Genomic DNA, 21278 nt, shown 5'->3' on the forward strand with positions numbered 1-21278 from the left:
TTTCCCACACATGCCAGTTTCAGTTGTCATGACAATGAAGTTTGCTCTGCCTTTGATGCTTACAACAAAAAGTAGGCTTATGTCAACCAATTATTCCTGTATTTTTCTGTCCCTCTGTTCCCACTTTAGGAGGAAAGTACCTCTGAAATGACTAAGCTGCTTTTTGTTCTTTGTTTCTACTTTCTTCAGCCCTTCTCTGTCTATAAAACCAAACTTCTCTGTTCTGCCCCTTGGGACACTTACTGTATTTTATGGAATAAAGTATTTCCCGATTCTAGAACTGTTACAGGAAAGAGGTCCCAATCCAGACCCCCAGAGAGGGTTCTTCAATCTCGCGCAAGAAAGAATTCAGGGCGAGTCCATAAAGTGAAAGCAAGTTTACTAGGAAAGTAAAGGAATAAAAGACATAGAACAGTCCCGAGGGCTGCTGGCTGCCCATTTTTATGGTTATTTCTTGATGGTATGCTAAACAAGATGGGATTATTTGTGTCTCCTCCTTTTAGACCATATATGGTAACTTCCTGATGTTGCCATGGTGTTTGTGAACTGTCATGGCGCTGGTGGCTGCGTAGCAATGAGGACAACCAGAGGTCACCTTCGTCACCATCTTGGTTTTGGTGGGTTTTAGCTGGCTTCTTTACTGCAACCTGTTTTATCGGCAAGGTCTTTATAATCTGTATTTTGTGTCGACCTCATATCTCATCCTATGACTTAGAATGCCTTAAGCGTCTGGGAATTCAGCCCAGTATGTCTCAGCTTCATTGTACCCGCCCTCTAGACAAGATGGAGTTGCTTTTGTTCAAACACCTCTGACAGAATCATAAATAAAGCCAATTAAGATCTTTCGCAAAATTGTTGTAATTTTGTCTTTTGACAGTTGCAATGGCAAGGAATTTGAGATTTTAGCATTCATAATGGCACTTTTCTTTGACCTTTCTTTCTGCCTTTCATTTGTATCCTATATTCCCTACCCTACCGTGTCCTTTGAGATTGCCATGTAGCCTAAGGTGATAACCAAATCTAGGAATACATAATCGGCTTTTGGCAGAACCTTACTAATGTATACATAAGAATCCCAACAAGGATAGCAAAAAATTAGGATTAGCCTTCTCTTTTCTATGCTCGCTTTAATTTATACAGATCAGTGACTTATGTAAATTATTATCTTTCATCTTTGCAAATTTCCATCTTATTAACTTAGGTGGCAAGATTTTATTTTTATAGACATGTTATTTTGATTGACTAACAGGATTAGTATCACTTTAACATCTCCCTTACATAGTCACCACATTTCTATGTTTGTGATCATCTTTATGGAGTACTATACCAAAAAGATTCTACTCTTTTAAAACGAGTGACCTCCACTTTGTCAGTTTGCTGATGCCAGTGTCAAAAACAGTATCACCCATTTCAGAATTGAAAGCTTTTGCCATGTGCTTAAAAATGAAAGTTTCTTAATACAGCTTTATCTCAAACAGTTACAAAGACCTTTGTTGTGAGGTGTGTATTTTATGTTATAAATAAGCTAATCCATTTAAAAAATTAGTAAACCAACCAACCTTTTTTTTTTTTTTTGAGACAGAGCCTCAAAGAGATCTATCGCCCAGGCTGGAGTGCAGTGGCATGATCTTGGCTCACTACAACCTCTGCCTCCCAGGTTCAAGCAATTCTGCCTCAGCCTCCTGAGTAGCTGGGATTACAGGTGCACACCACCACACCGGGCTAATTTTTTATATTTTTGGTAGAGACAGGGTTTCACCATTTTGGCGAGGCTGGCTCAAACTCTTGACCTCAGTTGATGTGCCCACCTTGGCCTCCCAAAGTGCTGGGATTATAAGCGTGAGCCACCACACTCTGCCACATATCAACCTTTTAATTTTTTTTTTTTCTTTTTTTCTTTTTCTTTTTTTTGAGGAAAAGTCTCACTATGTCACCCAGACTGGAGTGCAATGCCATGAATACAGCTCACTGCAGTCTTCACCTCCTGGGCTCAAGCGATCCTCCCAGCTCAGCCTCCCAAGTAGCAGGGACCACAAGCTCATACCACCATGCCCGACTAACCTTTTTTTTGTTTTTTGGAGAGATGAGGTCTCATCATGTTGCCCAGGCTGAATTTTTAAAAAGAAAGTATAAAGAGAACATCACTACAGGCATACCTCGGAGATATTGTGGGTTGGGTTTCTGACCCCTGCAATAAAGTAAATATTGCAGTAAAGTGAGTCACAAATTTTTTGGTTTCCCAGTGCATATATTAATAAAAGTTATGTTTACACTATACTATAGTCTAAGTATGCGATAGCATTATGTCTAAAAAATATATATCTTAATTTAAAAACACTTTATTATTGAAAAATGTTAATGATCATCTGAGCCTTCAATGAGTCATAATTTTTTGTAGTGGAGGGTCTTGCCTCAGTGTTGATGGTTGCTGACTGCTTGGGGTGGTGGTTGCTGAAGGTTGGGGTTGCAGAGGCAATTTCTTAAAATAAGACAACATTGAAGTTTGCTGCATTGACTCTTCCTTTCACAAAAGATTTTTCTATACCATGTAGTGCTGTTTGATAGCGTTTTACCCACAGTAGAACTTCTTTCAGAATTGGAGTCAGTCTTCTCAAACCCTGCCACTGCTTATCAACTAAGCTTATGGAATATTCTAAATCCTTTGTTGTCATTTCAACAATGTTCACAGCACCCTCACCAGGAGTAGGTTCCATATCAAGAAACTACTCTCTTGTTTATCCATAAAAAGCAACTCCTCATAAGTTCATGCCTTATCATGAGATTGCAGCAATTAAGTCACATCTTCAGGCTCAATTCTAGATTTCTTGCTGTTCCACCACATCTGCAGTCACTTCCTCCATTGAAAGCTTGAACCCCTCAAAGTCATCCATGAGGACTGGAATCAGCTTCTTCCAAACTCCAATTAGTGTTGATATTTTGACTTCCTCCCATAAATCATGAATGTTCTTATTAGCGTCTAGCGTAGTGAAACCTTTCCAGAAGATTTTCAACTTACTTTGCCCACATCCATCAGAAGAAGCATTATCTATGGCAGCTATGGCCTTAGGAAATGTGTTTCTGAAATAATAAGACTTGAAAGTCAAAATGACTCCTTGATCCATGGGTAGAGAATGGATGTGTTAATAGGCATGAAAATAGTATCAGTCTCCTTGTGCATCTCCATCAGAGCTCTTGGGTGACCAGGTGCGTTGTCAATGATCATTAATATTTTGAAAGAAATCTTTTTTTCTGAGCAATAGGTCTCAACAGTGGGCTTAAAATATTCAGTAAATCATGCTATAAACAGATGTGCTGTCATCCAGGCTTTATTCTTCCATTTCTAGAGCACAAGCAGAGTAGATTCAGCATAATCCTTAAGGCCTGCAGGATTTTTGGAATGGCAAATGAGCACTGGCATCAATATCAGGTCACCAGCTGCATTTGCCCCTAACAAGAGAGTTAGCTTGTTCTTTGAAGCCTTGCAGCCAGGTGCTGACAAGCCGTGAAGCCAGGCGCTGACTTCTCTAGCTATGAAAGTCCTAGATGTCATTTTCTTCCCATATAAGCCTGTTGTGTCTACATTTAAAATCTGTTGTTTAGTGTAGCCACCATCATCAACTAGTTAAGATCTAGTTATCTTAGCTAGATCTTTTGGATAAATTTCCACAGCTTCTACATCAGCGCTTGCTGCTTTACCTTGCAGCAAGTTATGTTTTATGTTTTGGAGATGGCTTCTTTTCCTAAACTTCAAGAGCCAGCCTTTGCTAGCTTCAAGCATTTTTTTCTGCAGCTTCCTCACCTCTCTCAGCCTTCATAGAATTGAAGAGCATTAGAGTATTACTCTGGATTAGGCTTTCATTTAAGGGAATGTTGTGGCTCGTTTGATCTTCTATCCAGACCACTAAAATTTTCTCCATATCAAAAAAAGGCTGTTTTACATTCTTACTTATGTGTTCACTGGAGTAGCACTTTTAATTTCCTTCAGTAACATTTCCTTTGCATTCCCACCTTAGCTGTTTGGCACGAGAAACCTAACTTTTGGTCTATCTCGGCTATCAACATGCTTTCCTCACTAACCTTAATTTTTATTTCTGTCTTTTGTTTTAAAGTGAGAGATGTGTGACTCTTCCTTTCACCTGAACACTTAGAGGTCATTGTAGGGTTAATAACTGGCCTTATTTCAATATTGTTGTATCTCAGAATAGGGAGACCCAACAAGAGGGAGAGAGATGGTGGGGCAGTCAAATACACATTTATAGATTAAATTCGTCTTATACAGGTGCAGTTTGTGGTGCCCCAAAACAATTACAATAGTAGCATCAAAGATCACTGATCACAAGTCACCATCAGATATAATAAAAATGAAAACTTTTGAAATATTGTGAGAATTACCAAAATGTGACAGGTGGAAAGTGAGCACATGCCGCTGGAAAAATTGACTTGCTTGAGACAGGGTTACCATAAACCTTCAATTTGTAAAAAAAAAAAAAAAAAGAAAGAAAGAAAGAAATGCAATATCTGTGAAGCTTAATAAAGTGAAGCATAATAAAATGAGGTATGTCTGTATTTTATTATTTTACTCCTCTGATTTCTTTGTTTATTTGGAGATAGGGTCTTGCTCTATCACCCAGGCTGGAGTGCCATGGCATCATCATAGCTCACTATGGCCTTGATCCTCTTGCTTTAGCCTCCCAAGCAGCTGGTACTACAGGTACGTGCCACCACACTCAGCTAATTCTCTTATATTTTTTGTAGAGACAGTGTCTCCCTATGTTTCCCAGGCTGATCTCAAACTCCTGGGCTCAAGTGATCGCCCCCCACCTCAGTCTTCCAAAGTGCTGAGATTGCAGACATGAGCCACCACCCTTGGCCTTCCTGGTGTGTTTTATACAAGGATATTAAAACACTTTGAGCTATCGTTTGACATGTAACATTTTGCTTTTTCTGTTTACAAAATCTGAAGTCTTCTTTTCTCTTCAAGATGTATAAAATGAGCACACTGGAATCTAATAAAACGATATTTCAGCTAAAAAAGTACCATTTCCACCAATTTAGGTTCTTTAAAAGATTCATGTAAGTTCGTGTACAGATTGAATATACCTTATCTGAAATGTTTGGGTCCAGAAGTCTTGTGAATTTTGCATTTTTTAATATTTGCATACAATTAATGAGATACAGGAATGAGACCCAAATCTAAACATAAAAGTTGTTTATGTTTTATATACATCTTTTACACATAGCCTGAAGGTAATTTTATACAATACTTTTTTTTTTTTTTTAGATGGAGTTTTGCTCTTGTCGCACAGGCTGGAGTGCCATGGTGCAATCTCGGCTCACTGCAACCTCCGCCTCCTAGGTTCAAGCAATTCTCCTGCTGCAACCTCCTGAGTAGCTGGGATTACAGGCACTCACCACCATGCCCGGCTAATTTTTGTATTTTTCTTTTTTTTTTTTTTTTTTTTTTTTGAGACGGAGTCTCGCTCTGTCGCCCAGGCTGGAGTGCAGTGGCGCCATCTCGGCTCACTGCAAGCTCCGCCTCCCGGGTTCACGCCATTCTCCTGCCTCAGCCTCCCGAGTAGCTGGGACTACAGGCGCCCACAACCGCGCCCGGCTAATTTTTTGTATTTTTAGTAGAGACGGGGTTTCACCGTGGTCTCGATCTCCTGACCTTGTGATCCGCCCGCCTCGGCCTCCCAAAGTGCTGGGATTACAGGCGTGAGCCACCGCGCCCGGCTAATTTTTGTATTTTTCGTAGAGAAAACATGTTGGCCAGGCTGGTCTCGAACTCCTGACCTCAGGTGATCCACCCGCCTCGGCCTCCCAAAGTGCTGGGATTATAGGCATGAGCCACTGCGCCCAGCCACAATTATTTTAATAATTTAGTGCATGAAACAAAGTTTGTGTTAAGTACTTACGTGTGGAATTTTTATTTGTGCCATCATGGTGGCACTCAAAACATTTCAGATTTTGGGTTTTGGACTTTCAGATTCAAGATGCTCAACCTGTAGTTTCCTTTGTATTGATGGCAGACACAAGTTTTGTATCTTCTTGTAAAGGTGTGAAGAAGCTAAATGACATCTTTCCTGAATTACTGGGATAGAGCATTTATTAAGAAACAGGATACAAGAATTTGCTTAAACCACACTGTTTTAAATCTGATTTTCTTCCTGTTAATATTTTAAGTAGAAAAAGAATTAATTTTCCAATACATTGACACCACCTTCACTTTGAAAGTGAAACACATGACATCTATTAGCTTTGCAGTAGAGGTTGTGATTTTCCTAAGAAATGAATATGCGCTGTAATGAAAGATTTGCCAGTCATCCCAATGACTATTTTGTTTTGCAGGCCACGGTGTGAACACATGAATAGAAGAAGAAAATTTCTTCTAGCCTCAGTACTTGCTCTCCAGAATTCAAGTTTTATATATCCATCATGTCAGAAGTGCTTCTCTAGGATAATCCTGGTCTCCAAAAGGTAAAAGTAAAGTCTGTATGGGTGAGAGAGGAAATACAAGTGCACACTGTAGATTTCCTATGGCTCAAGGGCAAGGACCAGATTTACCAAACCAGGACAACTCTCAGGAGTTGGTTCTTCTGTAAATCCCAGAACAGATTTCACTGCTAATCATCTATTACTAGAGAAAAGTTTTAAGTTACTGTCAAGTCCTTTGCTAAATGCTTGCCTCATTGAAGAAAAATAACTTCTCAGTAAGTTCCAATACTGGGTACAAAACTTAACCCATTTCTGGGATATCCCTGGGAATAATACAGCAGGCTTTTGTTTATTGTTTGTTTATTTTTGCATGATCCTTAGAATACTTTTTAATGTAAATAAATAAACTCCTTGAGACCAGGGACTATGTTATAGTAATTTCTATCCTTTAGCAACTAGAAAGGTGTTTGGCATATAATTCTTTATTATGGTGCTCAGATGCAAGCCAACTATACCTGAGAGCCTAAGATCTTCCTCTATCTTTATAGAGTAGAAATGAGAGGTTAGGTTTGAAGTTTCTCCAGAACACTGTCTCTCTGCATGGAAGAGAGGATAAGAATAACTAGTAAGTAGCTAGAACTATGTAAGAAAGAGTAGTGTGCCAGCAATATTCTTAACTAGTCTTTTTGTCTAGTTAGCATTGAATGGGGAGGCACAAAGGGAGATGGGCAGTTCTAACTCATATCTAGACTCTAAGTAATCCTTGAAGTAGTTATCACACTGTTCCTTTATTAAGCCAGTCTCTCAAGTACTCATTTGTAAGCTCTGAGAGAAAGACCCTGTTTGTGTTATTCATCATTAAATCCTTGGCATCCATCTTCAGGCTTAGTTCATAGAAAATGTTCAACAAGTGTTCGTTAGACGAATGAATAAGTGATAGCATGATAGTGTTTAGATTGTCTTAGGTTCACCCATTTTCAGGTTCCTGCCTGTCATTTGAAACAACTAAAACCCATGGGCTATTTGCCTTTCATCAGAATCTATACTTAGAAGCAGTGTGGTATACAGTCCTTACTTAATGTTGTCGGATTCTAAGACACCGCAACTTTAAGCAAAATGATGTATAGTGAAACAAATTTTTTTCTCATCAACGTTATAGTGATGTTATTTGAGAACCGCTATAAGTAGTTTTGCTTAAAGTCACAGTATCCAAGAACCTATCACTAATGTTAAATGAGGACTTACTGTAATGGAACAATTTCAAGCTTCAGAGAACACAACAGAGTTGCATGTAGGCTCTGGCTCTCATTAACTTTGTGACCTAGGGCAAGATATTTAACTTCTGTGAGTCTAATTACTCATTTGTAAGGTGGGATCATGGTACCCACAATATGGGATCATTGTAAATTAGAGATAATGCACAGAAATGTTCTAGTAGAATACATAATATATATTAGAATTTCCAAAGTGGCAGCTATTATTATTATAATCTATTATAAGTATACTTTACCTTATTGCAGTATGTTATCATGATTAAAAGCATAATTCTCTGGAGCTGACTGCCTGGATTCAAATCACAACCCTGCCATTACAGCTGTGTGGCCTTGGGCAAGTCACTGTAATTATCTGAGCCTCAAAATGGGGAAAGTGATATCTGCCTCATAAGGTTCTTGTAAGGATCAAATAGGTTAATATGCATAACATGCCTAGAACATTGTGTGATACATTATCAGTAATATATAGATATAAAATATTTTTAAAGCTCTTTCCGGTCATTTATTTTAAAGATAATCTGCAACAAAAATTTAGGTTGAACAATAATGCCATTGTTGCTTATTTAGACTGGTAATACCAATAGATAACATTAGTGAGTGTTTACTGTACAGTAGGCACTGTGCTAGGAGCTTTGTGGGCATTACATCTTTTAATACAACAGCCCTATAAAGTGAACGCTGTTGTTAATGCCAGCCTTTAAAGGAGACAACTGAAGCTTGGAAAAGTTAAGTAACTTACTGCAAATCATCACACAGCCAGCTAGTTAGGGGCAGAAACATATTCAAGCCTACACAATCTGAATTCTGTCTACCTTCATAATCACCATACTACTTCCAAACTGGCAGTGAAATTTGTATTCAGAATGACATCTTCCTCTCTCTTTCTTAGAGCTTAAAATGCCCTGGGAAAGGACTTGTGACGGGACTCTTTTGGAATATAAGTGACGGGACTCTTTTGGAATATAAAACCCATGGCACATAGTCCTTGCCTGTGGAAACATAGTCCATGGAAATATAACCTGTTTTCTGCACATACTATATTGACACAAAAATTTTTTTAAACTATATCCGTAATTTCTGGTGCTTATCTTTTTTTCCCCATAGGTTATTGGGGTACAGGTGGTATTTGGCTACATGAGTAAGTTCTTCAGTGGTGCTTTGTGAGATTTTGGTGCACCCATCACCCGAGCAGTATACACTGCACCCTATTTGTAGTATTTTATCCCTCACCCCCTCCCACCCTTCCCCCCAAGTCGCCAAAGTCCATTGTATCATTCTTATGCCTTTGTGTCCTCATAGCGTAGCTCCCACACATCAGTGAGAACATATGGTGTTTGGTTTTCCATTCCTGAGTTACTTCATTTAGAATAATAGTCTCTAGTCTTATCCAGGTCACTGCAAATGCCATTAATTCATTCCTTTTTATGACTGAGTAGTAGTTCATCATACACACACACACACACACACACACACACACACACACACACCCCACAGTTTCTTTATCCACTCATTGATTGATGGACATTTGGGTTGGTTCCACGATTTTGCAATTCTGAACTGTGCTGCTATAAACATGCGTGTGCAAGTATCTTCTTCACATAATGACTTATTTTCCTCTGGGTAGATACCCAGTAGTGGGATTGCTGGATCAAATGGTAGTTCTACTTTTAGTTCTTTAAGGAGTCTCCACAGTGTTTTCCGTAGTGGCTGTACTAGTTTACATTTCTGCCAGCAATGTAGAAGTGTTCCCTGATCGCTGTATCCACACCAGCATCTACTGTTTTTTGATTTTTTGATTATGGCCATTCTTGCAGGAATAGGCGGTATTGCATTGTGATTTTGATTTGCATTTCCCTGGTCATTAGTGATGTTGAGCATTTTTTCATATGTTTTGTTGGCCATTTGAGAATTGTCTATTTATGTCCTTAGCCTACTGTTTGATGGGATTGTTTGTTTTTTTCTTACTGATTTGTTTGGGTTCATTGTAGATTCTGGATATTAGTCCTTTGTCAGACGTATAGGTTGTGAAGATTTTCTCTCACTCTCTGGGTTGTCTGTTTACTCTGCTGACTGTTCTTTGGCCATGCAAAAGCTCTTTAGTTTAATTAAGTCCCAGCTATTTATCTTTGTTTTTATTGCGTTTGCTTTTGGGTATGCCAGTGTCTAGAAGAGTTTTTACAATGTTATCTTCTGGAATTTTTATAGTTTCAGGTCTTAGATTTTTAATCCATTTTGAGTTGCTTTTGTATAAGGTTCATTCTCCTACATGTGGCTAACCAATGATCCCAGCACCGTTTGTTGAAAAGGGTGTCCTTTCCCCACTATTGTTTGCTTTGTCAAAGATCAGTTGGCTGTAAGTATTTGAGTTTATTTCTGGGTTCTCTATTCTGTTCCATTGGCCTGTGTGCCTATTTTTATACCAGTACCATGGTGTTTTGGTGACTATGGCCTTATAGTATAGTTTGAAATCAGGTAATGTGATGCCTCCAGGTTTGTTCTTTTTGCTTAGTCTTTCTTTGGCTATGCCAGCTATGTCTTGGTTCCATATGCATTTTAAAATTGTTTTTTTCTAATTCTTTGAAGAATAGTAGTGGTAGGGATTGCATTGAATTTGCAGATTGCTTTTGGCAGCATGGTCATTTTCACAATATTGATTCTACCTATCCACGAGCGTGGGATGTGTTTCCATTCGTTTGTGCTGTCCATGATTTCTTTCAGCAGTGTTTTGGAGTTTTTCTTGTAGAGGTCTTTTGCCTCCTTGGTTAGGTATATTCCTAAATTTATTTGTCTGGTTTTTTGTCTTTGGTTTTGTTTTTTTGCAGCTATTGTAAAAGGAGTTAAATTCTTGATTTGACTCTCTGCTTAGTCGCTGTTGGTGTATAGAAGAGCTGCTGATTTGTGTACATTAATCTTGTATCCAGAAACTTTGCTGAATTCTTTTATCAGTTCTAGCAGCTTTCTGGAGGAGTCTTCAGGGTTTCCAAGGTAAACAATCATATCGTCAGCAAACAGTGACAGTTTGACTTCCTCTTTACTGATTTAGATGCCCTTTCTTTCTTTCTCTTGTCTGATTGCATTGGCTAGGACTTCCAGTAGTATGTTGAAGAAGAATAGTGAGAGTGGGCATCCTTGTCTCGTTCCAATTCTCAGAGGGAATGCTTTCGATTTTTCCCCATTCATTGTTATGTTGGCTGTGGGTTTGTTATAGATGGCTTTTATTACATTGAGGTGTATGTCCCTTGTATGCCACTTTTGCTGAGAGTTTTAATCATAAAGGGATGCTGGCTTTTGTTGAATGCTTTTTCTGCATCTATTGAGATGATCATGTGATTTTTGTTTTTAAAATTCTGTTTATGTGGTATATCACATTTATTGACTTATGTATGCTAAACTGTCCCTGCATCCCTGGTATGAAACCCATTTAATCATGGTGGATTATCTTTTTGATATGTTGTTTGATTCAGTTAACTAGTATTTTGTTAAGGATTTTAGCGTCTGTGTTCATCAAGGATATCGGGCAGTAATTTTCTTTTTTGCTTTCCTGATTTGGGTATTAGGGTGATGCTGCCTTCATAGAATGAATTAGAGAGGATTCCCTCTTTATCTCGTGGAATAGCGTCAAAAGGATTGGTACCAAATCTTCTTTGAATGTCTGGTAGAATTCTGCTGTGAATCCATCTGGTCCTGGACTTTTTTTTGTTGGTAATTTTTTTTTTTTTTTCTTTTTTTTTTTTGAGACGAAGTCTCACTCTGTTGCCCAGGTTGGAGTGCAGTGGCATGATCTCGGCTCACTGCAAGCTCCACCTCCCTTGCCATTCTCCCACCTCAACCTCCTGAGTAGCTGGTACTACAGGCGCCCGCCACCATGCCCGGCTAATTTTGTTTTTGTATTTTTAGTAGAGACAGGATTTCACGGTGTCAGCCAGGATGGTCTCGATCTCCTGACCTCGTGATCCGCCCGTCTCGGCCTCCCAAAGTGCTGGGATTACAGGCTTGAGCCACCGCGCCCAGCCCTATCTCATTTCTTAAGTCTATTAGTAATTGTTTTATAAATTTGGGAGCTCCAGTGTTAGGTGCATAAATGTTTAGGATTGTGATATTTTTCTGTTGCACGATGCCTTTTATCATTATATAATGTCCTTTGTCTCTTTTAACTGCTGTTGCTTTAAAGTTTGTTTTTGTCTGATATAAAAATAGCTACCCCTGCTTGCTTTTGGTGTCCATTTGCATGAACTGCCTTTTTCCACTCCTTTACTTGAAGTTTATGTGAGTCCTATATGTTAGGTGAGTCTTCTGAAGGCAGCAGATAGTTGGTTGGTGAGTTCTTATCCATTCTGCTATTCTTTATCTTTTAAGTGGAACATTTATGCCATTTACATTCCATGTTAGTATTAAGATTTGAGGTACCATTGCATTCATCGTGGTATTTGTTGCCTGTGTATCTTGGGTTTTTTTGTTTTTGCTTTTTAAATTGTATTTTTGTTTTATAGGCCCTTCATGATTTATGCTTTAAAGAAATTCTGTTTTTGATGTGTTTCCAGGACTTGTTTCAAGATTTAGAGCTCCTTTTCACAGTTTTTCTTTTTCTTTTTCTTTTTTTTTTTTTTTTTTTTTTTTTTGAGACACAGTTTCACTCTTTCGCCTAGACTGGAATGAAGTGGCGCAATCTCGGCTCATTGCACCCTCCGTCCCCCGGGTTCAGGCCCAATTCTCCTATCTCAGCCTCCCGAGTAGCTGGGATTACAGGCACCCGCCATAACGTCTGGCTAATTTTTATATTTTTAGTAGAGATGGGGTTTTGCCATGTTGGCCAGGCTGGTCTCAAACTCCTGACCTCAGATGATCCACCCACCTCGGCCTCCCAAAGGGCTAGGATTACAGGTGTGAGCCACTGTGTCCGGCCTAGCAGTTCTCGTGATGGTGGCTTGGTAGTAGCAAATTCTCTCAGCATTTGTTTGTCTGAGAAAGACTGTTATGTTTCCTTCGCATATGATGTTTAGTTTCGCTGGGTACAAAATTCTTGGCTGATAATTGCTTTGTTTGAGGAGGCTTAAAATAAGACCCTAATCCCTTCTAGCTTGCAGGGTTTCTGCTGAGAATCTGCTGTTAATCTGATGGGTTTTCCTTTACAGATTACCTGGTGCTTCTGTCTCACAACTCCTAAAGATTCTTTCCTTTGTCTTTACTTTAGTGTGCCTAGGTGATGATCTTTTTTTGATGAATTTCCCAGATGCTCTTGTGCTTCTTATATTTAGATGCCTAGATCTCTAGCAAAGCCAGGGAAGTTTTCCTCAATTATTCACCCAAATATGTTTTCCAAACTTTTAGATTTCTCTCCTTCCTCAGGAACACTGATTATTCTTAGGTTTGGCTGTTTAACATAATCCCAGACTTCTTGGAGGCTTAGTTTGTAATTTCTTATTCCTTTGTCTTTGTGTTTGTTGGATTGGGTTAATTCGAAGACCTCGTCTTCAAGCTCTGAATTTCTTTCTTCTGCTTGTTCAATTCTATTGCTGAGATTTTCCAGAGCATTTTGCATTTCTGTAAGTGTGTCCAGTGTTTCCTCAGGTTTTTATTGTTTTTCTTTATGCTCTCTATTTCCTTGAATGTTTCTCCCTTCAATTCTTGTATTGTTTTTTGGATTTCCTTCCATTGGGCTTCACGTTTCTCTGGTGCCTCACTGAATTCTTTTTCAGGTAAATCACGGATTTCTTATTGGTTTGGATCCATTGCTGGTGAGCTAATGTGATTTTTTTTGAAGGTGTTAAAGAGCCTTATTTTGTCATATCACCAGAGTTGGTTTTCTGGTTCCTTCTCATTTGGGTAGGCTCTGTCAGAGGCAAGGTCTAGAGCTGAAGGCTGTTGTTCAGATTCTTTTGTCCCACAGGATGTTTCCTTGATGTAATACTCTCCCCCTTTTCCTATGGATGTGGCTTCCTGTGAGCCGAGCTGCAGTGATTATCTCTCTTCTGGGTCTAGCCATCCAGCAAGTCTATCTGGCTCCAGGGTGGTACTCAGGGTTTGTCTGCACAGAGTCCTGTGATGTGAATTGTCTTTGGGTCTCTCAGCCATGAATACCACACAGTATTTGGGGTATCTCCCAGGTCCTGCAGGAGCAGTCCACTTCCTTCAGAGGGTCTGTGGGTCCTCTTGGGATTCCTGTTTGTTCTTGCAGTTGTTCTGGAGCTAAAATTCATGACGCGAGCCCCTACATGCTGCTCTGTCCATCCAAGTTGGAGCTGCAATCTAATCCTGCCTCCCATTCGCCATGATGATCTAAATCCTGGTACTTATCTTTTCTACTGTTGTTTTTGCTTCCCTCTTTTCTTACTTGAAATCAGTTGTATGCCAACATAGGAAACAGAAATTCTTCATGTTCATTTCCCCATTGCTGTAGCACAGCAAGTTTATGACAGAGGAGTTCCATGCTCTTGCCTTTGCAGAAGATCTTAGAGATGCTGAAGAACAGAGAGACCTCCGTAAATATTTTCTTTGAACCTGAAATTTTTAGTGACTGTAATCATAATAAGTATTTTGTGCTTTATGGAATTAACTTTTTTCTTTTCTTAACCTCCAAGATAAGATCAGTAGATTGAAAGTAGTTTTCAATCTATAGGTATTCTGCAGAGCCTTGGCGCTCCATGGAAGTGCTTCTGGAGAGAGATGGGATTAGAGTAGTAATAGTGCATAGTGCTGAGTAGTAGGAAGGACTCCAGGGCCCCCAGGTTAGTTTCAGCAAGATCTCTATTCTCATCCTTATATTAGTGTTCCAAGTTACATTTCATTCGAAAGGGGGTGTCATTATATAAATATACAAACATAGACATAAATCTATAAAACAAAGTGTACAAAGTTAGTTCAGTCCTTCATGAGAAGCAGTAACTACACATATACACACAATAGTGTATGTCTGTACTCTCCCCAAAATTATAAGCTGGAGAAGGAATTTATTTATCCAGACAAGCTATCCATCTAGCCCAAACAGATAGAAATTGCCCTTCTGGGTGACTAATGGGACCCATAATCCCTTTTAGCCTGGAAATCCGTCTCTAACACTAATAACTTTCTTTTCCTGTCTTAAAATAGGACTCATCGCTCAGAGACTACCTATCCTCTCCCCCATTCCCAAGTACCCAAAGAGCTTATATCATTTACTTAAGCAAGTCAAATTTAATTTCACACATAAAGATCATAGTTTTCTTATTTTGTGGGGGAAGTGATATGTGGAAGCATTAAGAGATATGTTTTTTAAAATATGTCTCATTACTTTGTGTGTATTTAATCTGGGTCTATAAACTCGGAAAGGGATATTATATAATCATATAGTCAGGATATTCTTAAACTGGAATCTGTGGATACATTATAGGTGTGTATGACTCCTCCAGTCCCTAAAATATGTAGAATATTGTGTTCATATATGTTTTTTGAGGGGAGAGAGTGAGTCCATTGCTTTCATCTGATTTTTTAAGGTTTTCAAAACTAAGAAAACATTAATCCAGTTCTTCTACATCTGGGCTAAATATCAGGACACTAGAAAAATAAATCAGGCTGGGCGTAGTAGCTCATGCCTGTAATCCCAGCATTTGGGAGGCCAAGGTGGGAGCATTGCTTGAGTCCAGGAGTTTGAGACCAGTCTGGGCAATGTAGTGAGACCCCGTCTCTAAAAAAAAAAAAAAAAAAAATTTAAAATTAGGCTGGGCTCAGTGTCTCACACCTGTAATCCCAGCACTTTGGGATGCCAAGATAGGCTTGAGTCCAGGATTTTGAGACCAGCCTAGGCAACATAGTGAGACCTATCCTGTACCAAAAATAAACAAAATTAGCCAGGCATCATGGCATGTGCCTGTAGTTCCAGCTGCTCAGGATTCTGAGGTGGGAGGATCACTTGAGCCTGAGGGGTCAAGGCTTCAGTGAGCTGAGATCATACCATTGCACTCCAGCCTGGGCAACAAAGCAAGACCCTGTCTCAAAAAAAAAATGAATAAAAATAAAAAATAAACAAATGAAACTCGGTGTTTTAACTGGGATCAAACAAAAAAGATAGCAAATTATAGCCATTATTTCAGATAGATCCTTTCAGAGGCTCCTTGAACTCAAATCTGTTTTCATAATTCTAAGGCATTATTTGCCTTTTCACTCTCAGTCTCTCATGAGTGCATAATGGAGTTTCCCACAGGCTACACAACATGTACTATCACAACAGATTGAGCAGAGAAGCAGATATGAGAATCCAGCTGTCTTTTTATGAAACCAGACATTAAAGAGATTTGCAAAATGTGAAACAATGCTGGTCTCTTCTTACTAATTTTTAAAATTTGAAAAATGTAACTTTTTCATAAAAGTGTGTTTTTGTGTTAACCATGTAATGGGTCTGTTTTTAATGAATTAATATTTTTTTGATTTCTCAGTTTTAATTTCTCACTTTCATTTAATTTCTCATTTCATGAGAAATATAGATAGAGGCCAGGTGTGATGGCTCACGCCTATAATCCCAACACTCTGGGAGGCTGAGACAAGAGAATCACTTAAGCCTAGGAGTTCAAGAGTAGTCTGGGCAACACAGTGAGACCCCCCCATCTCTAAAAAAAATTTTTAATTAGCCACACATGGTGGCATGTGCCTGTGGTCCCAGCTACTCAGAAGGCTGAGGCAGGAGGATCTCTTGAGCCCAGAAGTTTGAGGTTACAGTAAGCCATGATAGTACCACTGCACTCCAGCCTGGGCAGCAGAGTGAGACCCTGTCTCAAAACAAACCAAAAAAGAAATATAGACAGATACAAGAAGAACAAGTTCTGTGGATCTAGTGTACAGCGTGAGTGGTAATGCATGATGTGTTAAATAATTTGACTATAGTAGCCGGGTGCGGTGGCTCACGCCTGTAATCCCAGCACTTTGGGAGGCTGAGGCAGGCGGATCATGAGGTCAGGAGAGTGAGACCATCCTGGCTAACACGGTGAAACCCTGTCTCTACGAAAAATACAAAAAAATTAGCTGGGTGTGCTGGCGGGCGCTTCTAGTCTCAGCTACTCGGGAGGCTGAGGCAGGAGAATCACTTGAACCCAAGAGGCGGAGGCTGCAGTGAGCTGAGATCGCACCACTGCACTCCAGCCTGACCAATAGCAAGACTCTGTCTCAAAAAAAAAAAAAAAAAAAATTGACTATGGTAATCATTACACAGTGTATACGTATTTCCATCATGTTGTATACCTTGAATATATTCAATCTTTGGCAAGTAAATTATTTTATTTTATTTTATTTTATTTTTTTGAGACAAGGTCTGACTCTGTCACCTTCAGACTGGAGTTAAGTGGCACAATCTCAGCTCACCACAACCTCTGCCTCCTGAGCTCAAGCAATTCTCCCACCCCAGCTTCCCAAGTAGCTGGGGCTACAGGCGCATGCCACCACGCTCGTTAATTTTTGTGTTTTTTGTAGAGATGCAGTTTTGCCATGTTTCCCAGACTGGACTCGAGCTCCTGAGCTTGAGCGGTCTGCCCGCCACAGCCTCCCAAAGTTCTGGGATTACAGGTGTGAGCCATCACACCTGGCCCAAGTAAATATTTTTTAATAAAAAAAGATAGATACTATTCACATAAACAAAAGCTCTTTGATATTCTCAATAATGTTTTAAGAGTATAAAGGAGTGCGAAATCAAAAAGTTTGAAAACTGCTATTCTGTATCAAATGACATTTTAGAAATAGGGGTGCCTCTGGAAGTTAAATTAGGGGACAGTGATGTGAATATGTTGTCTATGTCCTTGTTTCTCGAAGTATGGCCTAAGGTACATCTGCATCAGCATCACCTGGGAGCTTATTAAAAATGCAGGATCTTGGGCCTCATCCCAGACTTCCTGAATCAGAATCTTCATTTTAACAGGATCTCTGGATGATTTGTATACATATTAATGTTTGAGAAACTCTGATCTATATTACACCACACTAACATTTATTTCAATCCAGCATCGTTCCTAAAAGGATTAAAGCAAACTATATAAATAAATATCTTCATTATACATATGTACTTTATAAAAACATATATAGTTTAATATGTAAATGCATTAACACTAACAGACATAGTTTTTTGAGGCTATTATTGATATTGTCATTGCAAGCGATTCTTTATTTTAACCATTTGGTCCCACTGTTACCATATCATAATATCAGAACTTCATGATACGAGTTCGCAGCCTTGGGTTTGGGTCATATATTTACCAACTTTGTCATCTTAGATAAAAATTCAAACTAATTTCTCCATTTGTAAATTTTACCTATAAAAATGAAATAATGCATGTTGAAAACATTTGTAAACTTAATGCTAATGCATATTAATTAGTCTAAGTTTTGCTAGGAATTTTACATTAGACATATATGTGTTATTATTGCATAGCCTTTAAAGAAATTCCAATAAATATTTTAAACAGTTCATTTCACTAGAGTTTGGTACTAATGGAGTTTTATCCCCTAGTGAGTCAATTACCTTTAATTCATTCTATGGCTAACCTACAGCACAAACTCCAGCAGATTTGTGTAGGATTATATGAATGGGTTGGTATAGATCCATCCTCAGTATGGCAGAAGAATCATAGCACAGATCTAATAAAGGTGAGTCACTTTGAGAGCTACAGATTTTAGACTCCCCCTAGTGGCTATCTGGCAACAATCAAATTTATACAACCATCTTTCACCTTGCTTTCTGTTTGCCTTTTGCCACTCTTTTTTAAGATCTTTAGCAACCTGAAGAAAAAACAAAATTCTAGTATTAGCCATTACCAGAAAATGTTTTTAGGTGCTTGTTGTATTTCAAAAAATTTTTTAGACTATTCTGTCTATTAAATAAAGTTAACATAACTAAGGGGGTGGAAATTAACATGAAAGAAATCAGAGTTATAATACATTGCAAACTAGAAAAGAAGGAAACAGTATAAGTGACAGTAATTATCACAATACTTAATATAATTATGAGGGCAAAGCAGACTAACACTAATTTCACAGTATTTGCACTAGACCCTTTATTTGTCTGTTTTAATCCTTCTTCAGCCCTGGACTTTATAGATGAGGAACACAAGAATTTTGTAACTGTCAGACAATGAGTACATGGCAATAGAGTTACACTGCCATGTAGATGTACACTTTTTCTACTAGAAAGCCTTTAGCCACCATTATATATTGTCTTAAAAAAACAAGTTAAATTGCATGGTTTTCATATCCAGTTTTATAATCTGGTAAGTTATCAACATACTCTAATGAATTAAAGAAAGTAATTTTCATTATGGTGAGAAAAACGCAATTAAGTGCTTTGTGTATAAATAGGTATTAAATATTTTGAGATTATTTATTGTTTGTCCTCTCTCTCTCTCTTTTTTTTTTTTTTTTTTTTTTTTTTTTTTTTTTTTGAGATGGAGTGTAACTCTGTCCCCCAGGCTGGAGTGCAGTGGTGCGATCTTGGCTCACTGCAATATCCGCCTCCCGGGTTCACATCATTCTTCTGCCTCAGCCTCCTGAGTAGCTGGGATTACAGGCGCCCACCACCATGCCTGGCTAATTTTTTTGTATTTTTAGTAGAGACGGGGTTTTACCGTGTTAGCCAGGATGGTCTAAATCTCCTGATCTCATGATCCACCCACCTCGGCCTCCCAAAGTGCTGGAATTACAGGCATGAGCCACCGCGCCCGGCCTTTTTGTCCTCTCTTTCACGTAGAGTTCTCCTTTAGTTTTCTATCAATTTGGTATGTATTTCTATCAACTTGGGGCTATTTAATTTAAATCAGTAAAGCTGACTATTCTGAATAGAGAAATTTAAAAGAAGTTGATCTGAAAGAGTTTAAGAAGAATTTGAGTTGTGTAGGAGCGTTTATACACAACATGTTATTTTAAATTTTTACTCTTCTGGAGTTTTCATCATATGAAAAACATTTAATGAACATCTCCACACTTTTTTCCACCACTTTTCTAGGTCTAATTGTCCGAAATGTGGCTGTACTGGTGAATCTGGAAATGCCAATTACAGATACAAACTTTCCTTAAAAGTTGCAGAATCAGACAAATTGTTTGTTATTACTGTATTTGGAAGTTGCTTAGATACATTTTTTGGTCTTACTGCCACTGGTTTGCACAGGTAAGAATACTTAAAACATCCTTTTTTCCTGACTGCCCTTAGAATTTGAAGATACAAGTTTATAAGGCAATATGCATTTTTGTAAAAAGATGTTCATTCAACCCCAGATCGTCAATTCCTTTAAAGGACAAGCAAGTTAGAAAGATGTTTATTTCCTGAATACATATTATGATGATGTTAAAACAGTCTCCTTTTATTTAGGGTAATTAATCTGTAATTAGAATATTAAATTATAAATCTCTAATCCAAGTTACAGAAATAGAGGCTAAGAAAGTAACATAATTTCAAATTGAAGAATTATCCAAATTGAGGTTAGCATTCAAACAGTTAAGTTCCCCCTAAGGCAGGAGAATCTATTTGAGGGAATATTTGCATATCAGAAATTGAAGTTTTGTTATTTTTTTATCTGTATTGCAACTTTATTTGCATAGTTTGACCTTTTATGACATTGTCCTGAGAATATAAGGATAAACAATTAAAGCTTTTCTTCTCCTTCAATCTTCTGCCCTCCTCCCCTAATCACTTACAAGAAATCTATGTCCATGTTTTTGTGCTTGAGACAATAAAGGGACCACAACCAGGATTATCAGAGAAAAGGGAAGACTTTTTCCTGCTTTGAAGTGAAGGACTAGAGATCCCACCACTGTTTGCACTGCCACTTTTATTTTTCCCTATAATTATTGCCGGGCCTGATGGTTAGTCAGGTAACTACTTTACTCACACTTGATCAATTGGTTTTGTTGGTTTTTCTGTGCTGTGAGAAACTAGAGAGAACAAACTGCCTGGCTCTTAAAGTCACTTTTTTTTCCTCTATAAAAGATTCATGCTGCATTTTCAAATTAATTGTGTCTCTGACTTTATGGCAAGTTAAAATTTCAAAGTTTATTTCTTCACATTTTTTTTTTTTCCCCAATCAAGGTACATTCAGGATCCTAATAAAATTCCAGAAACACTCGACAATGATACAACTCAGAATCTATTAACTAAAGCAGTTGAAACTTGCTTTGTTGGACAAAGCTTTATTTTTGGAGTGACGGTAATTGAGACTAACTTTCTTTTTAATAATCTGTTAACATTTCCATTATAATGAATTATGTGAATTTTCTAAATAGTTGTTAGGAGTTCTATAAATGTGAAGGCCTGTGGAAACACTTTAAACTACTTAAAAATAGCCTATAGGTGGTCTGTTAAAACACCATGTGTAACAACTTCCTCTTTCAAAAGTCAGGGGAGCCTACTTCAAATGCTTTCAGAGCTTAAAAATATACATTTATTATATATTTAGAAATGTTAGATATTTGTTTTTGGTTGTTAGTATTTATTTTGCCCTCCAGATTTTGTTCAAATTATATAGTAAAACTTCCATCAATTCTCTAGCTTTTTAATTCTGTCATCTATAAAAAGAGAATAATGGAACACTGAAGGCAAAATATCTGAGTATTGATAAGAATACT

General features: G+C 38.2%; 1 protein-coding gene across 2 annotated transcripts in view; it reads left to right on the forward strand.

The window, feature by feature from the left end:
• DDIAS (DNA damage induced apoptosis suppressor) overlaps positions 1–21278 on the forward strand; it is a 32448-nt gene that overhangs the window by 7188 nt on the left and 3982 nt on the right. Inside the window, exons 2-5 of one of the 2 annotated variants that reach the window (XM_050755823.1) lie at positions 4612–4711; positions 6349–6477; positions 19663–19824; positions 20743–20860. In XM_050755823.1, coding sequence (XP_050611780.1) covers positions 6365–6477; positions 19663–19824; positions 20743–20860 — 393 coding nt within the window. In that variant the 5' untranslated portion in view covers positions 4612–4711; positions 6349–6364. Of the gene's footprint in view, positions 1–3611; positions 4712–6348; positions 6478–19662; positions 19825–20742; positions 20861–21278 lie in introns of those variants that run through there. The other variant, XM_050755824.1, reaches the window with a different exon arrangement.

Source organism: Macaca thibetana, chromosome 14 (assembly GCF_024542745.1).
Source record: "Macaca thibetana thibetana isolate TM-01 chromosome 14, ASM2454274v1, whole genome shotgun sequence".
NCBI lineage: Eukaryota > Metazoa > Chordata > Mammalia > Primates > Cercopithecidae > Macaca > Macaca thibetana.